At 49.5% G+C, this 19,305-nt stretch overlaps 1 protein-coding gene across 1 annotated transcript; it reads right to left on the bottom strand.

Moving 5' to 3' along the window:
* Window positions 1-204: 204 nt before the first annotated feature.
* Window positions 205-12,597, bottom strand: LOC124080423 (transmembrane protein 98). The gene is made up of 7 exons (XM_046426346.2): window positions 12,470-12,597; window positions 10,021-10,232; window positions 8,532-8,663; window positions 7,650-7,683; window positions 5,304-5,419; window positions 3,059-3,118; window positions 205-1,054 (listed from the first exon to the last, which is right to left on the bottom strand). Exons 2-7 carry the CDS (start codon window positions 10,149-10,151, stop codon window positions 847-849), a joined length of 681 nt encoding a protein of 226 aa, XP_046282302.1. The 5' UTR covers window positions 10,152-10,232; window positions 12,470-12,597; the 3' UTR covers window positions 205-846.
* Between the last annotated feature and the right edge of the window lie 6,708 nt (window positions 12,598-19,305).

Genomic DNA, 19,305 nt, shown 5'->3' on the forward strand with positions numbered 1-19,305 from the left:
CACAGATGTCACTGCTGGAGGTTGAAATGACTCCATGGAGGCATCTCTGCTGCTGCCTGAGCTCTGAGCAGTCCCTAAATATCTCATTTTGAGATATACACAAGAGGCATCCTCAGGACTCTTAGGCTGTCTCCCTCCACCCTCAGTTCTCACATACACCCCACCCCCACACCACACAAGTGAATTTGACTCAGTAACCACACATTTGAGGAAAACATATGTATAAATTTACTATTCACTTAGTGGTAGCTAGGTAAAATCGCAGGCATAATGATAAAAAAGAAATAATCAATTTTGCAGTGCTCAGCTTCAGACCCAAGCCTGTAAAAGAAAAGAGGGACTCAGACACCTCAGGGACCAGGAAGTAACACAAATAAACGCATCAGGCCAGGGACAGAGTAGAAGGCTTACTCGGAGAGCGAACCTCTACCGAGCTCCAAATGATTGTCCTATTTTGAAAACGCAGTTCAGATTCGCCACGCCTTCTGATTGTCCAAGAGAAGTTGGAAATTCTGATTTTTATGTGAAACCACTGGATTCTTAGAGGGTGGCTCAATTTTCTTGAAAACACTAGGTGAGCGAAATTGAGCTGACAGCCCACTCTGCTGTACAGGTGGCGAAAGGCATGTCCCCTAACCCTGGTATGAGAATACCATTCTCCAGCCACCATCTGCCTGTTGCAACAGAGGCATCCACGATGGGGCGCTTCTGCTTTACTCTAAAACACATGGCGGGACCCCCGAGCCCTGGAGAACAACTAACTCTACAGGGAAAAGTGAAGGGCTCAGCTAAGCCACCCAGGATAGCAGCAGATTGGCCCTCGAGACCACCTGCTGATCTATAGGACTAAATGGCCGACTGTTCCTGTAGGAAGCCTTCCGGGCCTGGGAGGCTTTTATCTGGCTCAGAAGCCAGGGCAGCCTCTCGAAGGACTTCCAGGTGCTCCTCAGCAGCTGACAGTGACTGGTCAATCCAATCTAGGCCTCCAGTCAGATGACAGGCATTTCTGGTCACCAGCACCAGATGACTGACAGACAGGAGCAAGGCAGTCGTCCTAGGAAAAAAAACCAACAGGAACAGGTTTCCTAAGAAATGAGAAAATTCACATAAAACCCCAAACAGACATGCTCTAGACTAGTGTTCCCCGAGAGGTTGGTGGGTGTGGAACTGAATGGTTCCATGCTCAACAGATTTAAGTTAACAAAGTTAACGGAAGCCTGTCTCAGAGCCTTTGATGTACTAGATTATATCGTCCCTACAGTAAAGGGGGACAGTTAAACACCATGTCCCTAAAAATACCCTTTTTGTTCCCAAAGTTAAGGAGAGGGACCAATGAGAGCAAGCCTGGGCTGGAAAGCCCAGATCCATATTATCTTGAAGGACTCCAGCTTTCTCTCATGCATGCTGGGAACCAGGGTGAGTTAGTGTTATCTGTAGAAAGCTATTTTCTTGCAGGGACACAAGAAGAGTTGCTCCTTGGGATGCTGGTCACCCAAGCAAAGTCAGCAAGCTCATGCTGATGATGTCACTGCTTCTGCAGCCTAACAGATAAAACCCCTCTGTCAGTGGTGGCTGGCACAGAAGTGAAGGCACTATGGAAAGGATATGTGTCACTCATCCAGCCAGCTGCCACTGGACAAAAGATTGTGAGAAGAGGGGGTGCCGCATGGCAAAGCACCATGAGGATCCGAGGTGCTATCTGTCAGCCTGCGCAACAGAACTCTTCTGGGAGCAGTCTCTGATCTCCTGTGAGCTCTCCCCAATAAATCACATCTCCCATGCTGTCTCTGGGCACTTTGGGGGGCCTGTCTGCAACCTCCCCACTTCCCTGGCACTACTGGACTGTGGACAAGACCCTGATAGAGATCCAGGGAAGGCTGTGAATGTGTGTCTCACAGGCATTGCAGAGCACGGAAGCCACTCTCTGCAGCACACCTATGAACATCTCCCAGAAAAGCATTTCGTGAAACAGGCCAGATCTGGCCAACTCAGTGACCACATATTCCAAGTGCCGCTCACCTAAAGACAGGATATAAATACCCCAACCTTGCGCACCTTTTATTGATCACCAATCAGTAAGACCCAGTTTTCATTTACCCAAACTTTTTTTGTTTTTAAATATTTTTTAGTTGTCAATAGATCTTTTATTTATTTATATGCAATGCTGAGGATCAAACTCAGGGGCTCACACATGCCAGGCAAGCACCCTATCACTGAGCCATGACTTGAGCCCTTTACCCAAACTCTTAAAAAATAATAAAATCAAATTGAGGAGTTTTTCTTTTTTGTGGTTTTTTTCTTTCTTTTTTCTTTTTTTTTTTTTTTAGCATTGAAAGAGTCATTGTAGCACCCCTTTTATATATTGAGTGTCCTGCTGCATTTGGGAATGTGCTGAAGATTACTAATCTGTGGTCAAATCTAGGCTGCAGCAGGAACGAGGCAGAGAAAAGCTGAAGTATCACGGTGCCGTGTGTGCCCAGCAACCTCACACGAGTATCCATGAAATATAAATCAAGAGTAAAGAATTCTTTAAAGGAGTCTACATCTGGTATAAGAGCATAGAATTTCATAAAGCTATGTTCCCTGCATATACAGGGAAAGGTCAGGAAAGAAGGGTTTCTGAGTGCCCAGTGGAAGGTGTGCACCCCTGCAGCTGACCTCTGCTCCCCAGCTCTGCTCAACCGGAGCCCACAGGGCAGCACTCTCAGCTAGGTGTGTCTGCTTCTGGGGTCCAAAGATCAAAGGGATCAGTAGGGGATGACGGGAGGGAAGGCCGGGTGGAACACAGCCCAGCCGGATGTGTAGTCACGAAAATTCCAAACCCAAGACTGGCTCTTTCTCCTTCGGGGTTTCTGGAAGATGACTATATCTACCAACGAGCCAGCCTCCACTCCGCTTGGCTAACCGTTTGAACAGAAGTGAATGTGCTCCAACGTGGGTGCGGCCTTGGGAACCCAGCAGAACAGCCCTCTCTAAACAACCCAACCGGTCAACCTCATAGAGCTGATACAGGTGAACCTCAGCGGGACATGCCGAGCCAGCCCCCCACCCCTCTCACCGTGCATCCAGGAGCTTGGGGTCCAGCGGAGGGTACATGGACTTCACGACATCGTCCACTCTGAGGGGAGACAAAAGTCAAATATTTCACTTTATTTCCTTTTCTCCTTCTCTCCTGTCTGCTGATATTCCAGGCCCACTCAGTGGTTCCTTCCCTCCTGCTTCTGCATTCTCCTGTCTCCTGACACCGGGAAGAAGTAGAATTAGGGAGCACTCCACTTCCCAGATCATCTGAGTTTGCAGTATTTTAACTTTCACAGGCACTTACTACTTTTGCGTTTGGGGCAGAGTGTGGGAGATGTGGCTTAAGGCAATTACACAGAACACTAAAAAACAAAGTCACTAGTTTAATTTGAGTTCAAACCGCTCCGTTGCTTTTCTTTTACCACGTGGTTCAATCCATGGCTAAGTTTTTAAAATCAGATTCTGATTTGTGGGGTGCAAGGTTTTGCTCCAAATCTTTGCTCATGGACCGCTTGATAGTCAGGTAGGAAAAATAGACATATTGATTTCTAAAAGCACTTGAAAAAAGACACCCTCATTCTCACTGGGGGCTGAGGGGAGGGGAGGAAGCACAGAGGCAGCCTCAGGCCTGTCTCAGCCCCTTCCCTTGTGATGCCCAGAACAGAAGCTGATCTCTTTTAAATCATTCACCATCCAAACACCCTGGAATAAAAGGAGCAGGAAAGACAATGGGGAAGAAAATCAGCCAGAAGAAGTGTGATGGCAAAAAGACAAAGCATGGGCCCTGGGCACAGGGTGGGTGGGTGCCATCCTCCTGGCCACGCTGAACCCTCACTTTGGTCTATGGCTAATCCACTCACCCTTGGAAATCCCCATGTCCTTCCCCTCCTAGCCCCTCCTAAAAGGCTGCCTTATAACCTCTGTCACAGGGACCATCAAGCCCTCGAAGTGGCATAAAATACGAAGAAGGGTTCAGCAGATATGAGCAATGCAGTCCCTAAAAATAATGGGTGACCAGTAAGAATGTCCGTCGGGCACTTTCTCAGAACCCAAGTGAGAGTTTTAAGGCCATGGCTGGCCAAGGCTGATACACGTGGCTACTCCCACCGAGGCAAGTCCAGAGAAAGTCTAGAGCTTTCTGACCTGAGTCCCTCCCTGGATTCCTTCCTTCCTTCTTTCTCAACTCACTGACTCCTTGGACTGAGTGTAAAATACACCAAGTCAAGCGTCCCTCGGAAGACCTCATAGGGTGTCCGCCCACAGGGCGCAGCAGCTGGGTAGTTTTTATTTGTTGGGGTTTTTTGTTTTGTTTTGTCTTGTTTGTTTTTGAGGCAGGGTATCCCAGTTTTTGAACTTGCAAACAGGTTGGCCTTGAACTTTTGATCAAGCTGGAATTAAAGTAAAGTTCGCATTACAAGCGGGTGCCGAGCGCACCCTCTCCCAGCCGCTGCCCCTAGCTTCTTACTCGGTTAATTTTGAGGATGGTAAAGGGCTGGTTCCTGGTGATTTAGCAGAGGCCTTGGCAACAAAGAAAGCAAGGTCTCTGGAACTCAGGGAATGGCCAACTGACAACTGAGTTGGGTCATTGCTGGGATGAGGCACGTCCACATACCAGCCACCAGATGGCGACACAAACTTAGTACAGCCCTTTGCTCTAAGAAAAGGACTTTTCTCTTTGCAAAAGAGAACCCAAATGAGGGGGAGTAGTTGTTGACTGCAGTCTGCTGGTTGCCTCCCACGTGGGATTCTGCAGACTGCCTGGAATCTGGGAGGTCTGAATGCTGTGGTTCACCCGCCCACCCCATCCTGGAGGTTGTTGGCTGGGCTGTGCATGCGGGCAGTGAGGTCCACTGTGGCAACAAGGAAGGGGTCCCCAGGACAGACCCAGGCTGGACACAGGGCATGGCCAGGAGGTCACTGGAGACAGAGGTGTGGGCACCACTGGGAAATGCACTTGCTGGCTTCAGCAGCACCTGGGAGGGTGGAGTAGCAAGAGAAGGAGCCGGAGCAGCCACCACAGAGCTGCAGAACAGGCTGTGGAGACCCATCTCACTGGGCTGCTGAATAGGGCTGGCAGCAGCCAGGCATGCTGGGGATGGCGATCACAGGTGACCATCTTGACCTGGGAGTCCCTCTTTCTAAACCCTCCTGGCTGCCAGGGAAATATTGGGATGCAGATAACAGAAGTTGCCCACCTACTGCTTCTTATCGGAGCCCAACCCTGCGGTCTCCCTGGGCTTCTCTCATGAAGTACGGAGACTTCAAGGCCACCGATCACTCACCTGGGGCTGATCCGCTTGGCCACCACGATGATGTCGCTGACACTGGCAGAAGTCTTCATCTTGGCCCCAGAGCCCATAGTCATGGCAACGAGTTTTTCCGTCAGAGTGTGACAAATCTAATGTGGCAGGGAGGACAGAAGTGACGAGGAGCGGCTGGTCCCCTCCGAGGACTTTTTTTGTTGTTGTTGACTGCAGTCTGCTGGTTGCCTCCCACGTGGGATTCTGCAGACTGCACACCCCCCCACCCGGGTGCCACCACACAGCTGAACCCCTCCCCTAGTGAGTTTAAGTGAGCAGCTCACAGAGGGCAGAGGAGATGGGTGGTGGGGAACCTCGGAGCAAGGGGGTGCTTCAGCTCAGAGGAGTCTAAGCTGAAATAATCCCTCTAATAAAAATCATGTGCTCTGATTTCACCTTCTCTAGGGGGAAAAGCCTGCTTTCTCTGTCTATGCCTCCACCTCATGCTTTAGTCTTCCAAAAGGGTAATAGCTCCGGCGAAGCGCCCACACAAACAGGGCTGGACAGAGGGCGATTGTTCCCTCTAAGCACATTCTCCAATAAGGGCGCAGGATTCGACAGTTTTCGAGGGTGTTGTATCATTTGCAGGTTTGTTGAGATGATGACAGAAGAAGCAGGGGAAAGGCAAATCCATGACACAAGATGTTTTCATCATCTGCCCTCAGTGCCAGCCACCGCCCCCCCCAAAGCTCAGTTCCCTCCACGCCTCCCCCAGGTGAGGGCTGGATCAGCCTCTATCCCTGCAAAGAAGTTCCGTTGCCTGCCTTGGACTCCGGACTGGAAAATAAGGAGAAAAAGAAGCCCAAGGACCCAGTGGGAAAGGAGCCCAGTCCCCTCCCTCGAATTCCAGCCACAGGGATTCAAAGGCAGGTGACTAAGCAAAGGCACTTGAGATCCCAAGAGGCGGACTAGAAGCCCTTTCCTTAGATCTGGGGTCCTCCCTTATACCAATCTAATAAGGCTCCTTCCAGCTAATTCATCTCCCACCACAGGTGCCATTTATCCTCCTCCTCTGACAGGTGCGGGCTCGCGCACGAGCCAGGGCACGAGTTGGGACAAGGAAAACGTGATATGGCTTCATTGCTCCCGTCATTATACCTGGCTATCCATATCTACAATTCTGTCTCTAGCTAAAGTCATATTTTATACACCCAAAGAGCTTCCCAGAATTACATAATAAGCCCAGGCTCTGAGGCAACCATTTCCTGCTAGGCTTTCTTTGTTCCAAAAGAGATAGCGAAAGTGTATCATTTGCATGAGGTGGGATAAAGGACTTCTTGATATCTTATATTGAATGACACTGGAGAAAAGACAAAATGATCTCTTTTGAAATTTCAAATAATAACTAGGCAAAGAGACAAAGAGAGAGGGTTACTGAAGTGAAGGAACTCACATTTGTAATTGGCCAAATATTGGAGGAGTATTATGATGATATTAGGTAGGATGGTATCAGACAAGAATTGGGGGGAAAAAATGCTGGAACTCTAAAATTTACCATGAAAAATTGGATACAATCTTCCAAAGGATTTAGACATTCAAAGGAAAAAGTCAGGCTGAGCTATACAGCTCAGTGATAGAGGGCTTCCCTTGCAAGAATGAGTCCTTGGGTTCCATTCCTGGCACCACAAGAACAAAAAGAAAGAAAAAAAAATTCTTCCTACAGATTGAAGAACTCACAGATTTTTCCCCCCTTTGAGGTCTTTGATTGACCTCAGGGGTGCTTAACCACTGAGCCACATCCCCAGCCCATTTTGAGAAAGGGCTCCACTAAGTTGCTGAGGCTGGCTTTGAACTTGCAATCCTCCTGCCTCAGCCTCCTAGCCACTGGGATTACAGGTGTGCAATGCCGCTCCTGGCATTATGTGGATTTTTAAACACTGATTGTCCATTTGACGGACTACTGTCACAGCCAAATTCAGTTAGTGAAGACTTTCTAATCACCAAAGTCCACATTCAGAATGGCACGGGCCGTATAGGCTGGAGCTCTCTGTTAACAAAAGTGTGTGCTCAGAGAGAGGCCATAACCCGCTTCTCCTCGGCAGCCGTGTGGACTCGGGTGCATGACTTTCCCCTAGGTTGTTAAAAGCGTGGCTCCTGCCCACCTAGGCTGTCTTTCCCACTGTGTGAAGAGGACCAGATGAAATAAAGCCTTCAAAGGGCCTTGAGAATCCTTAAAGCAAAAGAGACTGAACAGGCAAGAGTGGAAATGCCAAGTGTAAAGGAAGGACCCTGGCAGAGGTTCAGGGCACGTGCTGAGGTCCTTTCCAACTGTCTGTGCCTGGGGTGCACTGGGGACTCCCTGACGTCACAGGGAAATGGGAGTATTACCTTCAGGATGGCAATGCAGTGGGACATGAGACCCCTGGAGAGACAAGAAGAAGGTGTCATGGCTTATGTAGAGAGCCCACCTCCCCTCCAGCTACCACCTCTGTCCCTCGCCCAGCACTGACCAGTGGGCACAGGGTACACTACCTCAGAGCAGATGCTTCAGTGTTAAAACAGACAAGCCCCTAGCCCTTCCCTTCCCTCCCACTCCCCCACCACCTGGTCCTCCCGCTGGCTCTACAGACCGTCTATCAAGGCATGCTTTTCTAACTCTGCCCTCGGGTGGACTCTTCCCTCCGTCCAACAAGACCTTCCCCTTAGGCTTATCCTGGTGAGCTCCTTCCCATCCTTCACTCCCAAGTCAAAAGGCTCCCTTCTGTGGCATCCTTCATGAAAGCCACCTGGGCCTCCCCACTGCAGGCAAACCTAGACACTGCCTCCTCTGTGTGCCCACTGCACCACCTGCAGAGATGACCTTCAGTTTCTACGATACCGTATTCAGGACGGTTCCATCTCCCTGCTATTTGAATACCTGCAGGACCAACCCGGGGCCCTACACATAATGCCCCATGACCACATGCCCAGGGAAAGGATGACCAAAGGGATAAGGAAAGAAACCTCAAAGGCTCCTGCTGGACAGAGAGTGCCTGAGGGATACTGGGGACCAACGCTTCTTCCCTGGAGCCTGACTGTCAAATTCCTGGCACCCCAATATAACCCGAGCACCTGGGGGTGACTTATAACAATCTGTGCCACACATCTGAGAGCCTGAGTGTTCAGGTTTACCAAACGGGAGGAGAGAGCAAGGACAGATGCCCTATTCTGATTTCTCCCGATGTCAAGGGCAGGGCAAGGGTAGCCAGAAGCAAAGGTCCCGGGCCTTACGAGGCATCTTCAATCCAGTCTTCATTCTCCAGAATGGCCTCGATGTGGGGGTTGGTGATGACGACATCATCCAGCTCTAACTCTGAGGGCTCCGACTGGGTCTCCATGGCTCCGATGAGGTCCACGATGGGCCTGGAAGGGAAGGCCCCGTTACGGTCATGGCCATGAGGTGAGCAGTTGGCTCCACCACACACTCCCTACCATTGTCATCCGGCCAGCCTCACAGAGGTCTGAAAAGTAATGAGTCCACCCCATTACGGACTAGAACCTCTAAACTTGTGAGCCAAAATAACCCTTTTCTCTTTATAAGTTAAATATCTCAGTTATTTTGTTACAGTGATGGAAAACTGACTGATACACCCACATACCCACCCAAAGGATAAAGGGGATAACTTAGAGCAGCATCCTGTTATCCTAGATCCAAACCTAACCCTAAAGGAAACACAGCTGAGGACAGAGCATCTGGCTAAATGATGAGTTAGGGAGTCAGGCAGAGACACAAAAAATACTAGTGGACAGAATGAGATGAGCTACTGAGAAAAAGAATAGAGCTATAATTCTATGATTACAAAAATGTATTAGGGCTACTCCTTCAGGACAAAATAATATCCTTTCATTGCTCATCATCCCTTCAATCCTATACGTCACAGACAGGCAGGAGTCCCTATTACCCAAGCCCACCTGCACCCCCTACTATGTCTGCAGAATCATTCTGGGGGACCTCCTTATCCCACCCCCAAACTCCACTCTCTCCAAGTTAGTCATTCTGGAGAAGTGAGAGAAGGAGAAACACCTCCTCCTTTATAACGGGATCTTGAAAACCCAAGCCACCACAGCATTCTTTGCAACAGCAGAGCTTTCCTAGGCCATGAAAATGGGCACTTAAAAATTATGTAACCACTCAACAGAGAAGCTGATAGAAATAAGATAAAGGTGGAACAGAAACTAAGGGTTAGTTGCCACAGTCCCTTAAGGACCTATCAATTAAAACATCCCTAAACTGAAAGTTGGATCTTCCTTACAAAAATCCATTTTACACAAAATGTATCACGATGAAATCCAAAATGCAAAGAGAGAAACAGGCCTGGGCTGGGATTTCACGGTAGGAAGCATCTGTTACTTAGCTGTGTGGCTGAGTGTGGGCATGTGATCTTTGTTCCCAGGGGTCTGGTTGGAGAGGGATTTGATTTGTCCCACTGCTGAGATGACCAGCTTTGTACAGATGGCTTTGCCTTTATGCTAGGTGAACATGTTCAGTGACTTTTTCAATGGCTCAGTGAACAGAGAAAGATGTGGCTCAGGATGCTGAGGGCTTAAGGAATATTCTTAAGCTCTGAGGTCTTTATTGGGCAGGACAGCGTGTGGGTACCATTTCAGAGAGCAAACACTGAGCCAGAGTAGCCCAGCACCAAGCTATTTCTATTCCTCTCTTCTTCCTTTGGGGGAGCCCACCTCTCCTCCTCCACCTCCCACCCCATGAGCCACTCACTTGGAATCATACCGCTGCAGCAGATCTCGGGGCCGGCAGTAACGCTGCCTGCACACCACCACCAAGGCTGCAAACGAAGCCAGAAAGATGGTGGCCAGCACCCCTATGGCAACAATCACCACCGTCTCCATGCTTCCTGGTAGTTCCTGACTCAGTCCCGCTCACATCTCCACAAAGGCTAATGCCTGAGAGAACGCCAGGTCAGGGCAGACCTAGTGAAGAAGCCAGAAAGAGAAGAGGGCTGCTGAGTCTCACCTGTCGGAAGTGGCAAATGGGAAGGGGGTAGAGTGAGATTCCTCCAACCCATCTGCACAGATCTGAGGGACTAAAGAAACCCAAAGTGCATTACTTGCTCAGATTCACCTTTCCCTTTATTAAGAGTTTGCCTCCTGAGTGAACCAAGAAGGATTGTTTGTTTTGGTACTGAGGACTGATCCCAGGGCCACTGAACTACATCCCTTGTTGTTTTTAATTTTTATTTTGAAACAGGATCTCACTGAGTTGCTGAGGCTGGCTTCCAAACTTGTGATCCTCCTGCCTTGACCTCCCAAGTTGCTGGGATTACAGGCATTACAGGCATGCACCGCTGTGCCTAGCTAGGATGGGTTTTTAAATCTGAGACAAAAGGAAACAATTAGCCATTAATTTTTCATATATATTTTAAAAAATGTGCATGAGAAAGCAGGGGAGAGGTGAGAGGTGTTTACTGAGGATCTCCTCTGTGCCAGGCACTTTGTGTGTTAACTCATCTAACAACGCTATGAGCTAGACATTGGTGTTCCTATTTTATAATTGGGGAAACTGGGTTCAGGGAATTTGTCCACATTTACATAGTCAGAAAGCAGAAAGGGAAGTGGACTTCCTCTTTCTCAGGAGGAAAGAAGACTGTAGAAACTCTGAAAAGGGTTCTGATCATCATTTTCAGTGCTGGAAACTTACAAATGGTTTAAAAGCATCCACTGCCTATTGCCTGTTTTCCCTCAGGAGGCTCTTTCACCTCTACAGTTATGCATGGCTTGGCAAGAGGGATGTGTTCTGAGATTTTTGTCATTGTGCAAACACCACAGCTATGGTATGATCTTACAGAACCACCTCTGTGCATAGGAATTCATCATTTAGTGAAATGTCGTACAAAGGGCATGGCTGTCTTTTTAACTCCTAGGTCAAAGGAGCAAGGGCATCTCGTGGAAGTACTCATTTCATGTATCCATCTGCAAAAAGGGGTGCTGTGACACGGGGGTCTCTGTGACCCCAGGATGCGGCATCTCTTCTATCTGCACTTATCTATGCATTATGTCTTAGAGGATCCAAATGCTCTTGGTTGACATTCAGTAAGCATATACTGATCATCTATAATGCACCAAGCTCTGGACTGGAGTCTGAAGATTGGAGATTAAAACAGAGAGAGCGAGGCTAGTCTTAAGGAGCTGGTGGGAAAGGTGAGAAAGTTAGAAAAACCATTTCAACTCCATGTGCCTGGGCTAGGGGCAGAAGCACCTAGAAAAGAGAGTAACTGCATATGCAGAACATTTTCTGAGAAAGCCTTCTTCACAGGGACAAGTGATGCTTGAGCTGGATTTTGAAGGATGTGTAGGAGTTGGCGGGGGGACAAGGTGGGACCTTAGCTGGCCTAAAATGCGAAGGAGGCCTTCTCCACCACCGCTGCTCTCTCAGAGATGTCTCTTTCATCTCTTTTTCTCTGGTTGTGGGAGGAAGGGGTACATCTCAGCGTCTGCGCAGCTTTTCCAGGTATATGGTTCTGTGTAGTGTCCACCCCACGGCCATGAGCTCTTCTTACCCCGTCCCCCCATCTCCGTCTCTATCTCTGCGCGTCTGTTTTCCTCTCCACCCACTCTTTTCCCTTCAGCCTCTCCCCTGATCAGGGTTTCTTTCCTTTTCTCGCCCCTGCCCCCATGCCTCCAAGAGCTTCTGGGTTTCCTCTCTTTCTGTGTGTCTGGAGTTTGTTCCTCCGAGTGTGTCTGAGTTCCTGGGCTGTCCCTGTCTCTCTCTGATTGGTTTGTGCGGGCGTTTCTTTGTGCGCTTTTCTTTCTCGGTGTATTCTCGATTTCTGCAAGTTTCCCGCCAGCCCCGCTTCCCCCTCTTCGTGGTCTAAGTCCAGGAGGTTAAGCAGCCCCAAGACCCTCTCTTTCCCCTGCCGGGCCACCCCCCCCCCACCCCAGCTCCCACTCCAACACCCCAGAGTTGGGACCCAGACGGGCATGGAGCGCGCGGCGCGGGGGTCGGACCGCAATCGAGCGCGCAGTTCCAACTTTCTGGCCCAACTTGTGCGCCCCGCGGGACAGGAACAAAGAGGCGGCGCCCCTCCCCCCGGCCGCAGCTGCCCGCGCCCCCACCGCGCCCCCTGGACCCTCCCCACCCCGGGTGGGCTCCCCACGGGATCCTCCGGCTGCCCGCCCCCGAGGGAGCCCCGGCACGAGCGCTCACCCACCTGCAGCTGCGGCTGCGGCTGCGGCTCCCGGCGCGCCCGGTGCCTCCCGCGCCCCGCCGATGGCGAAGTCCGGGCGCCGGCCCGGGGAGGCCCTGCAGCAGGGCATGCCGGGAAGCCGCGGGCGGCGGAGGGACCCAGATGCCCTCCCCCCGGCGGCGCATCCAAATCCCCCGCTGCCAGGCGCCGCCGTCCCCGCCAGGCCCCCAGGCGGCCCGGGGGTTGGGGTGGCGGGACCCGGGGCAGCTGGGAGGCAGACACTAGCGATCCCACGAAAGTTCCTCGTGCCCCCGAGGAGGCCGGGGGCAGATGGAGGGAGGGTCCCTGCCTCCCGCGCCCACCCAGTCCTGGCTGGCCATCCAGAGGAGGTTGGGGAGCATCCACCGTTTCCACAGTGCGACTGGTCACTGATTGAGGCTTTTTACTGTCTGCAAACTGATTGAACCACTCACTCACTAGCTGTGGGCAACTTATTTTTCTATGCTTTGATTAGTTCCTTTGCTTGTAAGTATCTGGGTTGGTATCGGGGTCAATGACACAAAGCGCTGGGTGCATTGAAGAGTGCCTGGTCCAGGGGAGATAATGAATCAGTAGCCTGATACAGGCAGGACAGTGGCAAGAAGACCTTCCCCAAGCCAGGACTCCAGCTCTCAGTCTTGTCCCTGATCCCACACTACACCTCACTGCAATGGGGGACCACTTCCTTCATAGGGACACAGCTGGGTTCTGGCTAACAATCATCCCTTGGCCATCCTTCAGGCCTAAAGATGTTGACAGCAGGTGGTACAGGTTGTGCTTGGAAGGTTGGAACTCTCCAGAGGCCCTGGAAGCCAGGTGAGTGCTGTTTGGCCAGGGATTCCCAGAGTCCAGGGTGCCAGAGGCTTGACCTAGGAGAAGACATGGGCTCCAGATGGCAGTATCCCTGACCTTCCTAAGGACAAGGCAGAGCCAGAGTAGGCTGACTAAAAGCATGGGCAAGTTCCTAGTGTTCAGGTCTTAGGTCACCAGTGACAAGTACCAAGAATGCAGATTAGTTCCCAGGCAGCTTCTTGCAGCATCTGCAAATCTGTAGCCTCCGGGCCACACCCAGCCCTTGAAAGTATTTCTTTGACTCATGTTTTTTAAAACTCAAATTCATTGCCAACATTTTTTAAAATCAAGAATTCCACTTAGAATTCTAGGTTTCCAGGTTCTCTGAAAAAATTTATCAAATCTCCCAAAACTCAGTCCACATTCTGCAGGGAGTAAGAGAAGAGCTACTGCTGTCCCAGGCTTGCTCTCCAGTCCCCGGCCATCCTCACTACCCAAACAACATAAGCACATTCATTCACACCCTATTTGCCTGGTCCTGTGGGCAGCTGGGTTTCCCCATTACTGGTGCTCAGGCAAGAGAAGGCTGAAGGGTTTTCATGAGAAAACTACTGAGCCTGACTTCTGTGTAAGGAAAATGGGTTTACTGTAAAACAGCAAACATTGGAAAGGGTGACTGGGGACAGTCAGCGTCTACGTTTCTAGGAGATTCTCTGAGATGAGCTGTTTCTAGTTGTCTTGGGTGGTTAGACATTCCATGGTGTTAAGGGATGAAGCCAAACCACAAGATCTTTCGTGGCCTCTTCCATGTCTGGGGCTCCAACACTGTACAAGAGATATAAAAGGAAGCTTTAGCCCCAAGGAGTTTATAACACAAGTAGAAACGATGTGTACAACTAAAAAACAAATTATATAAACAAGTGAATAATCGCTCAGTTGCTGCCTGGAGCTGACAGCATTCATGCCCCAACAAAACAACCCGCTGCCCAGCTGCCAGCAGAACAGGGTTGCAGAAAGGTTGTGCCAGGTGCCCTTTCCTAACCAACTGTCTCCCATGTTCTAGCAACTCCCACCATCCCAGTCCCCTTGAAGCCTCTCTGGATTAATTTGAGATCTTGTGAGATACTCAGTTTTCTTATTTGTAAACAACAGGAACTATTGCCCACATGAACAGGGGACTTATGGGCAGAGCATGGGGTGCCCACAGAATCATCAGGAAATGGAAGACACAGGTTAGGAAGTGGGGCTGAGTATCGCTGCCCTAAAATGATTCTGACCCTCTTTCCAACATTATCCTTCACTCCAGATTCTGAGTACTGGATAGAACCCGACCCTTCCTGCCCCCACAGTGGGAGGTGAGGTACAGGCACTGTCCTGCTGGAAAATATAGCTAAAGGCAAGGTAGTTACCCCCAAATAGGTAAGAGGGATAGTTTCCAGATTGCTCCCCAAAATTCAAATATGCTACATATGGCCTCTTAATACCAAGTCTAAACATCAAACCAAGACACTAGGGTCCCCAAATCCAGAGCAGAACCTGGTGATTAGGGAGGAGCCAGAAGATTGGAAATGGTGCAGATCATGAGAAGAGGGAAGAGACTGGACTCCTGGATGCTGTGTACAAGCTCCTGCTTCACCCAGGTAAGGAGTGGACATTTATGGGCGCCTGCTGTATATGTGTTAGACATTGATTAGGCATCTGATGCACCTTGTGTCTTTTGATCCTCTCAACAACCTTGAGAAGTCAGTATGATTATGTTTGTAAGGGACAAAAGAGCCTCCAAGGGGTAAGGCAACTTGCCAGCTATCCAGAGTAGGACAGGGAGTGGAACTCAACACCCCCTGGCCCAGACCACCAAGCCAGGAACCTGATAGCTCTTCCAACAACCTGGATATTGGAACAGGGCAGATTGTCAGCTGCAACAGATAGAGCCAGTCTCTCCTCAACACACACTCCATCCTCACAAATGCACTTACTCTGGCCCTGGGTGGGAACTAGGTACTGTTCTTCCTGCAGTAAGTCTACTTTCCTAGTCCCACCTTAACATACTTTTGCTTTGTTTTTTCTTCTGGTAGCAGCTGCATCATCGTGTCAAGGTCATGAGTAGCTCCTGGGTGATTCTTTTGGCAGCACCTCATGCTGTGCTTTTTACTAATAATAAGCGGTGCCAGCATTGCTTGGCTATCTGGATACCGAGCACCAAGGTACACCATGCTTATGCACTCAGAGAAGCTGAGTATCAAGGCAGAGGTGGAAAAGGAGTGGCACAGACAGGTGTCAATCACCTGCCTTCCCCTCCACCCCCCAGCTCATGTCTCTGGGCAGCAGCTCCTTCCTTCTACTCAGATAGCACTAGTCTGGCACAACAAACCCCATCCTGTCTCAATGCTAAAAGCTTCTGGCATTGTCTGTAATCCACACTAAACCCTCAGCAAAACAGCCTCCTTTACCCTACCAGAGAGGTGAAGAAGAACAGAAGCCTGAGTCAGAAAAAGCTGCAACTTGAGGCCTTTTTCCCCTGCTTGCTAGCTGTGTGATCTAAGATTAGTCCCTCGGTCTCTGTAGAATGGGATAATAGCAAAGCCTATGGCCTGCAGGAGTTTTGAGGATGAAATGAGACAGCATGTTGAATGTTCGTCACATAGAAAGTGGAATGGGGTTTGCCAGTGCCCCGGGAGGGGAATGAGGAGTTACCATTGAATGAGTGCCAAGTTTCAGTTTAGGAAGATTAAAGAAAGAGCTGCCAGTGAATTGTATACTTACAAGTGGTTTAAATGGTAAAGCATGTTTTGCATATTCTTTCACAAGTAAAAAGAAGTGCTCTTTATAGGATGACATAGAAAAAAATGGGACCTCCTCAGTGTTTCTCAAACATGCCAAGCTCAGTCCATGTCAGGGCTCGGCTGTGCCCTCTGCCTGGAATCCTGACCCTCTCATTCCCATGACTCCCTCCCTCCCTTTGCCCAGATGTCTGCTCATGTCACCTCCACCGAGGAGCCCTCTGTAGCACCTCCTGTCCTTCATGCATCCCAGACCTGGGCACTTATGACTACCTGACATTGCCCTGATGCACCTGTTCATTGTTTGTCTTCTTTCAGAATCTAAAGTCCTCAAGGGCAAGGATTTACTGTCTTGTTCTCTGCTGACCTCCAGTATCTGGAACAGTCCCTGGCACTTAGCATGTGCTCAGTAAGCACTTGTGCAAGGAATGAAAATAAAGCTGAGCCATCTGCACTTGGCTTTCTACAGTGGAGACATAGGAACTCTAGACCCTCGCCCAGCCCTGGTAGCCTGCTGGGTGCGGCAGGAGGGGGGAGCCCTGGGAAACTCTCAGAGAGCGGGAGGCACCAGCATAGGAAAGAGAAGGAAGGCTGACCTGAATTAAGGATCCTGATTCTAAATCCCTGATTTGACTCTGAGTCCATGCTTGTTTGAAGTGCTGCTCGGGGGGCCCTTTTATGGACTAGTGAATGGTTTTCCAAGGAAAGTGGCACCAGCTAGGGAAGGGTTTGTGTACACAGATCAGGGCTTCTCTGAGCTGTGGGCGTGGACGGAACCCTTGCAGGAGCGGAAAGCCAGCAAACACTCAGGATTGCTAGGGCTTCCTGGAGCAAGGGGCAGGAGCAGGAAGCAGGGAGAAAGTGAGGGTTGGGAGCTAGCTGCAGGCCTGAGCCAGGATCCCCAGGGGCATTCAAGCTGAGTTTGCATTTCCTCTCAGTTAAGGCAGCTGAACCAAAGCACATAGAGACCCTCAACAGGGATTTCCCCAGGGGACATTAGGGCATGTGCACCCAGGGTATAGGGGACAGGGAATATACTCTTGGCAAAGACATCTAAAATCTTCAAAACACTTTTCCAAAAGCACTCTATAGAGATTGTACAGCCTTCCTTTCCATTTTAGTATTTTACCACATGCCTCTTTGGAGCAAATGAAAATCTCTCTTGCTCTAAATATTTAGGAAGTGATGGGTAGATGTACATAAGGGGAAACAGCACCTCACATTTTATTTAATGCAACTGAAGTTGGTTTAAGAATGGGTTTAATGCTCTAAATAAAATCATTTGCATTTCTGGCTTTAAATGTGATCCAAAAGCATCTCCTCCCTTTAATGTTTCAGCATGATCATATTCATTTATAATCACTGTCATTTTGCAAACTTTATATATGTCAGGTACTGTGCTGGGCATGCTACCTAGACTACATAGTTATTACAATAATTATTACAATAATGATCATTCTATTGTTAATAATAGATTATCCTCCCTGACCCAGAAGTTATATACATTTCTACAGCTAGAAAGTGATAATCTGGGATTCAAACTAGAATTATCTGTCTGAACAGCTGCGCTATGTACCAGGTACGGTGGCACATACCTGTAATCCCAACAACTCAGGAGGCTGGGGCAGGAGGATCAAAAGTTTGAGGCCAGCCCCAGCAACTTAGCAAGAAGACTATGTCTCAAAATAAAAAATAGAAAGGGCTTTGGATGGAGCTCTGTGGTAAAGTGCCCCTGGCTTCAATCCTCAGTACCAGAAAAAGGCGGGGGACAGGGGCAGCTGTGCTATGTGGTGTCACTAAGTGTCTACTTCAATGCTTGATCCATAATTTATGTCCCAAATAACTAGCTTTGGATGACCTGAATTAATGTATTTTCAAGATAACATTCACTGAGTGTCTATTCTAGATGCTTCTTAGATGGTACCCTGTTTAATCACCTCAACAGCTCTGGGAAGGAGGGATTACCCCACTTCACCCAGGGGGACATTAAGTACCCAGGAGGGTCAAGGACCTACCAGAGGTGCCACAGCTAGTCATTGGCAGAGCTGGGATGTGAAGCCAAGTTTGTGGGACTCCAAGTCTTGCATGCTTCTCTTTCAACTACCTCCCGACCTGCTCTCTTAGTTTTTGAAAGGACATCAGGTATCGCCTTCCCTCTAGTAGATCGCGTTGCTATGAAGTTATTTCTTTCTCCTTAAAGTTTATGAAACATGCTTTGGTGTAAATATCATGCTTTAAACATTAAATAATCAGGCCAGAACCATAAAAGTTGTTGAGATTAAAAAAAAAAGAGGGGGTGGGGGTGCTACAAAAAGGGCAAGCTGTTCTATTATGGTCCTCGTATTGCCCTTGGGCAGAACAGCCTCACACTAAGAGGCACCTGGTTCTTTGGCCCAGAAGTTCAGCCAGCTATGACAAGTGACAGGAACCTGTGATGGGGAGACAGCTGTGATTCTCTCTGGACTAAGCTGTTGTGTTCCCGTTGCCAAAAAACACTCAGAGTCACTCCAGGGGAACTGGGCTGCACGAAATAACCACACAAGAGACAGACATACCTTTCTCTTTGGGGGTCCTGTGATGGCTTCTCTGACCTTAAGGGTCCTCAGAAAGAGAGAGAGAGAGAGCACACACACACACACACACACACACACACACACACACGCTGACCCCTTTTATTGAGGAGAAGACATTCAAATGAGGCAAGGGGTCAGGTTTCAGGGGGTTGAGTCTAGCTTCCTAATGTCTGCTGTCAGCAGGTTGACTGACTTCTAGGAAGGCCACACCCAAGGGCAGAGCAAGAGAAGGGGACACACAAAGGGCGTTTCCATGGAACATTCTATCCTATCCCAAACAGGGCAGAGGGTAATATCACTAAAGAACAGGTGAGCACAGCCCCATGGGGCTGCAGGAAGGCACCCTACGCATGAAGACACATTTGTTACATTTTTACTACTCTCAAGATTGGGGCTACCCTCTACAGCCACTTGAAGGTGGCCAGATCACTGGAAGTGACTGACAGTGCCTCAAACCAATCAGGAGAGGAAAATGCTGGTCACACGACATGGCGGCCTCCCACACTAAGCCAGATCCCAGTACGTGGGTCAAGCAGAGCCAGGGACAATAGGACCTTCTTTGATCACAAAGGACAGTCAACTCTTGGGAGGTGGTGGAGAGGAGGGCAATTTCCCAGGACCACTGTGGGCTAGAAGACGTTGGTGTCACTACCTGGCATTTGTCTGAACCTGGGCA

The sequence above is a fragment of the Marmota monax genome, unplaced genomic scaffold (genome assembly GCF_021218885.2).
Source record: "Marmota monax isolate L192 unplaced genomic scaffold, Marmota_monax_Labrador192_F-V1.1 WCK01_AAM20220418_F8-fsc00394, whole genome shotgun sequence".
NCBI classification, from domain to species: Eukaryota; Metazoa; Chordata; class Mammalia; order Rodentia; family Sciuridae; genus Marmota; species Marmota monax.